This window comes from Cajanus cajan, chromosome 1 (genome assembly GCF_000230855.2).
Source record: "Cajanus cajan strain Asha chromosome 1, NIPB_CcT2T_4, whole genome shotgun sequence".
NCBI classification, from domain to species: Eukaryota; Viridiplantae; Streptophyta; class Magnoliopsida; order Fabales; family Fabaceae; genus Cajanus; species Cajanus cajan.
In genome coordinates this window covers 8695322-8706163 of record NC_138517.1, presented here as the reverse complement: position 1 = coordinate 8706163, position 10842 = coordinate 8695322, and the positions used below count along the sequence as shown (strand labels likewise).

The following is a 10842-nucleotide window of genomic DNA, read 5'->3' as shown; positions in this document are numbered from 1 at the left end:
CGCGTGAATGGGAACACCCAAGGGTCACACCGCGCGTGAGGAGTTTCAGCCTTTGAGTCTAGGGGGCCCCACGCTCTTGACATTAAGGGCAAATGTGGCCACGTGGCATTACCATTAAATTGTCCCCTGCGACGCCGGATTTGCAATAAAGGCGTGTCTTTTCGTTCGAAAAGCGAAGGGACGTCTCGAATCACACTTCGAGCCTTTTCGCCTTCTACGCTCAAGGCTGGAGGACAAGTGGACCGTCGTGGCCCTAGGCCGAGAGGGGACTGTCATCGTCCTAGGCCGAGTATCTTCTCGGAAGGAGTGAATCATGGCGCCTCAAACCGAGTAGCTTCTCGGAAGCTGAGAACTAACTCGGCTAACGTACCGTCTAGGAAAAATCCCGACTAGACCCTCTACTCGTCCAATATCTGACGGTACTATCACAAGGTGTGGCAACTCGGCTCCAATCTCGGTTACATGCACCCGAGAGGAAATTCGCCACTAAGCGAAGGGACATCTCGAATCACACTTCGAGCCTTTTCGCCTTCTACGCTCAAGGCTGGAGGACAAGTGGACCGTCGTGGCCCTAGGCCGAGAGTGGACCGTCATCGTCCTAGGCCGAGTATCTTCTCGGAAGGAGTGAATCATGGCGCCCCAAACCGAGTAGCTTCTCGGAAGCTGAGAACTAACTCGACTAACATACCGTCTAGGAAAAATCCTGACTAGACCCTCTACTCGTCCAATATCTGACGGTACTATCACAAGGTGTGGCAACTCGGCTCCAATCTCGGCTACATGCACCCGAGAGGAAATTCGTCACTTTCCCGATAGGTCTCCTTGTGAAGGCACTCTCGGTAAAATACCGACTTGACTAACAACCACCCACTCCCGCGACCTCAGGATAAGAGCGGTTAAGGAGAATCCTGAAAATCGCGGGGTCCACGAAGCCCATAAACACAAAAGTATAAAACCCAAAACCCTAGAGCTAGAAAGACAGATTACTCTTTTTGAATGCTCTGGCTCTGAGGCACGATCTAGGAAAAAACCCTAGTCTACCTTTTGGCCGGAACAAATTTGAATGTCACTCTTCTTCATTATTGTGTTTTTCTGATTCTCGGCTCAATGCTAATTATTGAAGCAGCAACCATGTTCAACAACGATAACATTGCATCCTTGAATCGGAGTAGTTTCCCAGAAGGTTTTATTTTTGGAACAACATCATCTGCTTATCAAGTTCTTTTAATATTTCAATAATCTTAATTAAACTATGCCTGTAAGATGCTATATATGGCTTAAAATGTGATGGTTCATATATATATATATATATATATATATATATATATATATATATATATATATATTGCCTGTTAATTTCAGTATGAAGGTGCAGCAAATGTTGGTGGCAGAGGGCCCAGTATATGGGATACTTTCACTCATCATTATCCAGGTATTCTTCCTTTTGATGAAAAAAAATTAAAATCTTACAAATTTTTTCCTTTTTCTTTCCTCTTTTATGCTATCTAAAACATGAAAAATCTTGCAATTTTTTTTCTTTTTCTTTCCTCTTTTATGCTATCTAAAACATGAAAAAAAAAAGAAAATATATAAAAAAAAGGAATATATATATATATATATATATATATATATATTTATTTATTTATAACAACATCAAGCATTCTAAATAAAAAGGTGAATTTTTAATATATCAATGTTTACACATTCTTAAAAAAATCAAAATTTTAATGTTTTAAAAGTTTAAATACATCAATCAGACATGAAAGTTTTGAACTTTAGTGTCTTAAAAATTTCAAAGTTCAACATCAATGTTTTCAACTTGTACATGTTTATTTAACTTAATTAATGATTTTGAGTTCAAATCTTGAATGTATAATTATATTAAATTTTTTTAAGAATAATTTTATTATTAATTTATAATAATTTCACCTAACTTAAACTAAACTATCTTCAATAGAGGATATATGTAGTTTATACAAAATAATAATAATAATAATAATAATCATATTTTAGAATTTTTTAGATTATCTAAGATCGATAATATCTTGGTTGACATTTTAGTCCTATAATCCGTTTGTCCAACTCATGTTTTCGTTATTGTTGGGAGATACAATGGAGACTTTATATTTAAGGGTAGTTAGTTTGTTTTTTCTTTTCTTTTGTTTTTTTTTTTTTCTTCTCACTAATAAAAAAAATGTTACACCAAAATTGTACAATATTAAAATAAAGGGGGATTAAATTTGAAAAAAAAAATTAAATTTATAAAATTGAGAAAATAAGGACAAAATATATAGCTAAGCTAAATATAAATATATATGACACATCAACACGTTATATGTTACGGAGACTGAATCAAATAAATCTAAATTTTGAACGTAGATTTTTTATGAACTTTGTATATTTGAGTCTAATTTCGTAACCAGCTCAATTATTATTGATCATAACTATAAATTATTTAGGTTGATTCAACTGGTGTTATGGGGGCGTAACTCATCTTAAGACTTAGATTTGATTCTGGCCATCAGTATAATATTAGAAAATGAAGAATATATATATATATATATATATATATATATATATATATCACATTATATTATAACATGAGTATAATTTGAAACAGATTTAACAGCAAAAGTAGTAGAAAAAATCAGCAGCAACAAAAACATAGTAGAATTAAAAAAATATTGAGTTTTAAAAACCAAATCGCAAATTATAAAAAGTTAAAAAGTTAAAAAAAAAAATATGAATGGTGAAAAATAAGTTAATTTATTAATAAAAATCATCTTCAAAATTGTCTATTCTTTTGCCCCCTCAGCTGTAAGCCCTAGGCTATCGGGTATCGAGTATCAACTCTAAGCCGGTCCTCTCTTGTATGACCAATATGTTATGTTTACACAAATTAAAAAATAATAATAATAAAGAGATGAAAAACCCCCTTCAAAAAAAAAATAAAGAGATGAAAAGCATTAGAGTTTTAATGAAATTTAATCTTATGATTAATTTTTTATTAGAAATAATGAAACATAAATTATTTTCTAAAAGATATTATGAAGAATATAAATGAAAAATATATAATTAATATTATATTGAAAAAATAACATGATATTTATTTTAGGGCTTATATATTTTTTCTTCTAATATGATACTTATTATGGGATAAAAAAATATTATTTTACTATTTTTATTATTCTAAAATTATTGATATTTTATACAACAAATCTCAAGTTTCTTTAACTTCTTTTTTTTTTTTCTATTCACATCAATACTAAAGTATTACTATACTTCTAAAATAGTAATGTTACATGTACAATAAAAGTTTTATAATAACTTTATAATATTACTTTTGTGTTTATTTATCTTCATCATTAATAATATCTCTTTATAATAAATGAAGTAATAAAAAAAATAAACATAAAAATAATATTGTATAAGTTTTACAAACTTTTGTTTTACGACCACAAAGAGTAGACTTACATTAATGTCTAGTGTGTTTTTATTATTTGAACTTGAATCCGACATACATTTTCTTCTAGTTACTGTATTGGAAAGAGAGGAACTTCCCATCAACTTAATTAAATAGGTTTCCCGGCCATGACATATTGTTAAACTTTTTTGAGAATTTAATTTCGTCTTCTATAGAGAGAAGTCTGGGAACTTTACTTTGTCTATTTATATGCATAGTCTAAAAAATTAAAATAATACATTTATTGAGAGATTAAAAGAATTAAAGTTAACAAAAATATTTGGAAAAAAAAAAAAGAACATGTCTAATTTATTTTAAGAATAATTTTGAAAAAAAATATGTAAATTTATGATAAATTTAATATTATTAAATAAAATAATTAATTTTTAATTCTTATAAATTTGTTAATTGAGTCTTATAAAAAATTAAAATAATACATTCCAAAGTTAGTTTTTTTAATTCTTTTAATTATAATAATACTTAAGGAGCCCAAAGTTAGTTTTTTTTTTTAATTATAATAATACATTCCACAATAATTATCAATGTAATCTCAACTTCAAAACGTTATACTTATTGATCCCTAACCAATGTCTTAAGGGTAGTTAATGAATAAGACCCTTAAGTAATATATTTTCTGAAATTACACTTAATAGTGATAATATTTTTTTCCTATTATGATTTAATTTTTTTAATCTCTATCATCATTAGTAAGTTTGTTGTTTTACTTTTTATTTATTATGCGTGTGAAAAGGCAAATTAATATTTCTAAAATGTTCTACATATATGAAAAGCCTAAGGTATTGATACATTTTACTTACTATTAACTAAATTCATAATAATAACTCATACTACTAGAATTTTTTTTATATATGCGACTTTTCTTGCGAATTTTTCATTAAAATTCGAAGGAAACATTGTTTCTGCAAATTTTTCTGCAAAATTTTATCTGCAGGTAATACCTTCGTGGATAATATATTTATGCGAATTTTAAAATTTGCAAAAAATTTTCTTACGGAATTTCTTACGAAAAATTCGCAGGAAAGTTTCTTGTAAAAAAAAATTTGCAGGAAAGTTTCCTGCAAAAAAAATTCACAGGAAAGTTTCCTACAAAAAAAAATTTCGTAAGAAAGTTTCCTGCAAAAAAAATTTGCAAGAAAATTTGCAGGAAAGTTTCTGCGAATTTTTTCGCAAGAAATGTTGCAGGAATATTTTTACGAAAAAAAATTAAAGAAATTACTATAAATTCTATCAATAATTACTTTCAAATGCTCACAATGAATTCATCCGAAACATTTGTTTCCATGCCTCCAACATATGATACATAATCTTTTAAATTCTAAGATTGTAGATTATAAGTTTAATATTCAACCATACAAATCAACTTGTAAGGTAAGTGTTGCCCTAACTTATATATTCTTTAATTGCTTTATTTTCAATCGATGTGGGACTTGAAGTTTTTTTAAAATATTAAACTTATAAATTTAAAATATTTTTTTTATTTTTCTTGAGGATTAAAATATGTAGGAAAATCCACAAGAAAAGTTACCTGCAAAATTTTCTACCAATTTAGTAAACATTACTTGCGAATTTATTTTTGCAAGAAAATCTGCAAGAAAAAAAATAAAATTCTTTCAATATTTTCTGTAAATTTTTACCATGAAAAAAATTTCTATGATTATTAAAATTGTAGCAAAATTTGTAAGAAATATCTGTAAATTACTTTTCGTAAATAAATTTGCAAAAAATTTCTGTGAAGATTTTTTTGCAGGAATATTTGTAAAAAATTTCTGCGAATATTTTTTTGTAGGAAAATTCGCAAAAAAAATGACATTTTTCTAGTAATGCATGAAGAACATTGTTATTAACAAATTAATAAATACGATATTTTAAATTCAATTTTTAGAAACAGAATTAAACAACATCTCTTATTTAATTCTTATAAAAGTAATAAGAGAAATTATATTCTAATTTTCGTGCCTTAATTTTAAATATCAATCAATAATTTTAAAAGGAAGTGATCGATGGGAAAGAGAGTAGTAATAATATAAGTGTATTCAGCAAAAAAAAAAAAAAAAGTAATAATATTAGTGTGGATCATTTGACGTATGATTATTTTAGTTTAATCAATTATTTTCGATTTGAGTTCTGAATATGTCAATGCGTTAAATAATCAAAAAGTGAACATAATCATTTTTAATAGTCCTAACTCAGATTAGACTGTTGAGTGATTTAGAAGAAAAAAAAGTTCCAGTATAAAAACAATAGAATGCGTGAATTATTGGGTACGTCCTCTTTCAGAAGACGAAAATCATGGCAAAAAATGAACGTCACGTGAGGAGTAGGCTGAAGGGTGTGTTATATATATATATTAATAGTATTTTTTTTATTTACACCATAACCAATCAAATCTATTAATAGTATTTTTTTATATTTTAATTTAATTAAATAAGTAAATAACATGACACTATTAACAAATCTGATTGATTGTCAATATAAAAAAAAATTTATACGAATAGTATATATGTAATTAACTCATACATCTGTGCACAATTTACTTTCATTGCGATCAACTACTAAAAAGATATAAACAAATATAGAACAAAATAACTAACATAAGAATAATGTAGAAAATGTGTTCAATGAAAAACATAAAATAATTATAAGTCACAAAATCATTCAAAATTTATTAATTTGTAAAAAAAAAAGCTAATAATATCTCATAAGGTTATAAAACAACATAATTATTTATTAATTCTGACTTACGCATATTGATTTATTTAGTTTAAATTTTATTATTTATTTTACATTTGTTTGAGATGCCACTAGTTCTGAACTCCATTATATTCTGTTCGATCTATGACAGATAAGATAATGGATAGAAGTAATGCAGATGTAACCATTGATGGATACCATCGTTATAAGGTGCAATATATAATGAACATGTAATAAAACAACATATACAAAGCATAATTGAGAATTTTCTTAAAACATAATTAATTGATAATGCAGGAAGATATTGAGATCATGAAAGACATGAACATGGATGCTTATAAATTCTCCATCTCTTGGTCCAGAATAATGCCAAGTAAGAAACATGAAACTTTGTTAATTTTACTCATTACCATTCATTAAATCTCATTTCAATGAAAAATAATTATTTGTTCAATGAATAATCATTCAATTAAATGTTGAATCTCTTGGTTAATTTAGAAGGAAAGCTTAGTGGAGGTGTAAACAAGGAGGGAATTAATTATTACAACAATCTCATCAATGAGCTGCTAGCCAAAGGTCATTTAAATATTTATTTATTTTTCACTGGTATTTAGGTCTAAAAAGTGAAATAGTTACTTTAATTGACATCCACCATTGCAGGTCTTCAACCTTTTGCGACTATTTTTTATTGGGACCTTCCTCAAGCTTTAGAAGATGAATACGGTGGCTTTTTAAGTCCCAATATAGTGTAATATTAACATATCTAACAACTAATATATTCGATATAATTATTATGTATTAAAAATCCTTGTACCTAACTTTTTTTCCTATCACTATCCTAGGAATGATTTTCAGGATTATGCTGAACTTTGCTTTAAGGAATTTGGGGATAGAGTGAAGTATTGGATTACATTGAATGATCCATGGACTTTTAGTGATCATGGCTATGCTAAGGGGGTTTTCGCACCTGGACGATGTTCACCCTGGCAAAACAAAAATTGTACTGGTGGGGATTCAGCAACTGAACCCTATAAAGTGGCTCACAATCAGTTACTTGCTCATGCAGCTGCTGTTAACATCTACAGGACTAAGTATCAAGTTAGGTTTTGCTAAAAATTTATACTTTGAAAATTCAATTCATGAAGTGTATGCATTTCTTGAATTAATATTAATATATTGAGACCTAAAACTTATCTTTACTTTGTGCACATAGGCTTCTCAAAAGGGATGGATAGGGATAACACTAGTTTCTCATTGGATGGTACCTCTCTATGATACAGAATTGGATCATCACCAAGCTGCACAAAGAGCCATTGATTTCATGCTTGGATGGTAACTACTTTATGGACCAAAAATCACACGTGGAGCTATTATATCTTAAACATTGACCTTTTGTTGTGAGAAGATGACTAATCATTAGTATATTACTTATTTTTTAATTTACATTTACAACAATGAAATAATATTTACTTAGAGAGCATAACATGTGTATTTCAGGTTTTTAGATCCATTAACATTAGGAGATTATCCAAGTTCCATGCAAACTCTAGTGGAGAGTCGTTTACCAAAATTCTCTACATATCAGGCCAGACTTGTAAGAGGCTCCTTTGATTTTATTGGATTAATCTACCACACTTCCTATTATGCCACTGATGCATCTGAATTAAGTGAATCCATGCCTAGCTACCTCACGGATTCTCTTACTATTCTTACAAGTAAGTGCATTTTTATGAGATCTCACTGATAGAAATGGCTTCAATAAATGGAAGAGAGATGATTTCATCTTAAATGTATATGACAAGACCAAATAATTTTTTTTACTTTAATTTATTATGTAATTCATTTTCATTTGGCTTTGAAGAACGAAAATAACATGATGTATTTTATGTTGATAGATGAGCGTAACGGGATACGTATTGGTCCAAAGGTACGTATGTGAATGGTTTAAATGAAATATTATGAACTACATATTAATGCTTCATTTCAATCGATTATTCTGCTCAATAAAAAAAATGATATATGTATTTGTAGAGTACTTCAGTATGGTTGTCTGTTTATCCAAAGGGGATTCACAAACTGTTGCTCTATATTAAAACAAAGTACAACAACCCTTTGATTTACATCACTGGAAATGGTAACACACTCATTGTATTTTCTTTCAATCTATTCATTATTCATCTATAAAAGATCATTCATTGGTGCAAAATTAATTTTTGATTTATATTAATGTTAAGAAAATGAGTTTATGCTCATGTATATTTTCTTCTGACAAATAACATAGCAATTGACGAGTTGAATGATCCAACACTCTTGCTTGAGGAAGCCCTGACAGATACACCTAGGATCAATTACTATTATGGCCATCTCTATTATCTTCAAACTGCAATCAAGTAAGTGCAATCATATAAAAAAATAAAAAAATAAAAGTAGTTTTTTTTCTTCTTAATTGACCTATTGCATATTTATGTTCAATGCTTCACCAATTTGTTGGTTTTGAATTTATTAGGGAAGGCGTGAATGTAAAAGGATATCTTGCATGGCCTTTGAATGACAACTTTGAATGGTTTTTCGGCTACTCATTGAGATCAGGAATTTGGTTTGTAGATTATGATAATGGACTCAAAAGATATCCAAAACTCTCAGCCACCTGGTTTAGGAATTTCCTACAACATAAAATTGTTACATATGATTCTTCGCTTTAAGAAGCTGAATTTCTTTAATTATGTATGACATGCCTAAATATTATAATAATGAGCATATGGCTCAATGGTCTTACTTCAGTCTTCAAGTATGATTAATTATTTCTAGATCCACATGTGTGTATCAATGGATTTTATATATTATGTTGAATAGTGTGTTGCTTGAGTTCTGATTTCTAAATATCTCTAAATATGTATAAGTTAATTTATACAATTCTTTTTCATATTTATTTCTCTAAAAATTATTTTTTTAATTTATGAAAAAGTTAATTGTCTTTTTTTTCGCATTTTCTTCTCTTATAAGTTTTTATGGAAAGTTTATCTAACTAGATCCAAGATCAACAAGGGATTAACTCCAAACCTTCATTTCCTCCAAATGAATCCTTAAAACTCCGTAACAGATTACAAATTTATGAATCATAAAGCAAGACATATAGATAAAATATGACCTCTCACTACTAGATTTTAATCTTTTAGCAACATTTTCTTGTTTACATTTGTTAAAATGTTACTATATATTATATAAATATGTTATTTTGTAACATTTTTTTGAAAAATGTCATTATAGATAAAGTAATTTTGTATTTCAATATTATTTTTTCCAATTGTTTTCAAAATCAAAGTCTCATATCGAGTAAAAAAAATTTACATAAGTTATTTTGCAACATTTTTTTGAAAAATGTTACTATAATTGCTTCTAAAATCAAAGTCCCACATCGAGTAAAAAAAATATATTTCTCTTATATCTAATTGTAACCCATAAATAAAGTCTCACATCGAATAGATTAATGACTCATAAAGAGTATATATACTCATATAGTTATATTTAAGATAAATGAAATTTGATATTTTATATACAATTAGTGGTGACTAACTAAAAATGTCTTTCCCTAAAAACTTAAGGAATTCTTAGAAGTTTAGGAGACATAGAAATATAATAATTAAAATTAATATTTAAATTAAAATTAATTATTATTTTATATGATTAAAAAAATCTTGGCAACATCATTAAAATGTTACAAAAAATTATTAAAATGTTACAAAAATACTACTTTGATAACATTTAAAAAGTGTTACCTAATTATGCAAAAATGTTACTAAAAGTCTTTAGCAACATGAACTATATATAACATTTGATAATATGTTACTAAAACAAATTAGCAACATTTATACATAATTAAGTAACATTTTTTAAATGTTGCTAAATACCATTTGAGTTGTAGTGTCTAACCAAAATTGCATTGAGGTGACACAAAAATCCCACCTTCTAAAGAATGGTACATGAAATGATATATAAATAAAATTTAGGTACAATTTTTTAAGTATAATTAGTATTATTCTCTAATTAAAATTGAAGTTTTACCTCAATGACATGTGCAAATATATATTAATAAAACATGCATTAAATGCAAGTGAATACTACCGAGATAAAACTCAAACTTCGACAGGAGAACAATATCAATCACAGTTAAAAAAAAGTTTTACCTAAGTTTTATATATGAGGGTATAATTGTGTAAACAATAAAAAGTTAAAAAAAAAAAAAAAAAAAACTGTCTAGTCAGTTGCACAAGGAGACTATATACTTAAAAAAAATTTCTAACAAATAATTGTCTAAAAGAATAAATGTATAAGCACTATTAAATTTGACTTGTCACAAGTTTTACATTACTTGATTGGAAACATGTCTCCTTCCTGAATCAGAGGTAAATCATTCAGACTTTCGTTGATTGAAATAACCACATTTCTCCATTATGTAAGGAATGAAATGGATGCAGAAATTCTAGTTTCTTGGTCCACTTTTCCGTGATTTCAAAAGTGATTTAAAAAATGAAATGTTGTTGAGTGCTCCTTAATACTTTTTACCATGTGGCAAAGCTATACAGTAACTTGAAGCGATATGTGTCTTCAACAAAGAATTTTGTACAACACCATTCACACACTATACTATTAGTCTCTTGTAACCATTA

General features: G+C 27.8%; 1 protein-coding gene across 1 annotated transcript; it reads left to right on the top strand.

The window, feature by feature from the left end:
• The first annotated feature begins 1074 nt into the window (after positions 1-1074).
• LOC109796449 (beta-glucosidase 12-like) lies at positions 1075-10252 on the top strand. Its single transcript, XM_020356123.2, has 13 exons — positions 1075-1218; positions 1363-1432; positions 6327-6385; positions 6473-6548; positions 6674-6751; positions 6836-6923; positions 7018-7273; positions 7389-7507; positions 7673-7890; positions 8071-8102; positions 8207-8309; positions 8457-8565; positions 8682-10252. Exons 1-13 carry the CDS (start codon positions 1108-1110, stop codon positions 8875-8877), a joined length of 1515 nt encoding a protein of 504 aa, XP_020211712.1. The 5' UTR covers positions 1075-1107; the 3' UTR covers positions 8878-10252.
• The last annotated feature ends 590 nt before the right edge of the window (positions 10253-10842 follow it).

What these genes read in the sequence shown, in the direction of transcription:
- LOC109796449 (XM_020356123.2), top strand. Translation starts at nt 1,108, where the DNA reads ATGCTAATTATTGAAGCAGCAACCATGTTCAACAACGATAACATTGCA. An exon ending in TCTACAGGACTAAGTATCAA is followed by an intron (nt 7,274 to 7,388) that starts GTTAGGTTTTGC and finishes TTGTGCACATAG; the next exon opens with GCTTCTCAAAAGGGATGGAT. An exon ending in TTCTCTTACTATTCTTACAA is followed by an intron (nt 7,891 to 8,070) that starts GTAAGTGCATTT and finishes TTATGTTGATAG; the next exon opens with ATGAGCGTAACGGGATACGT.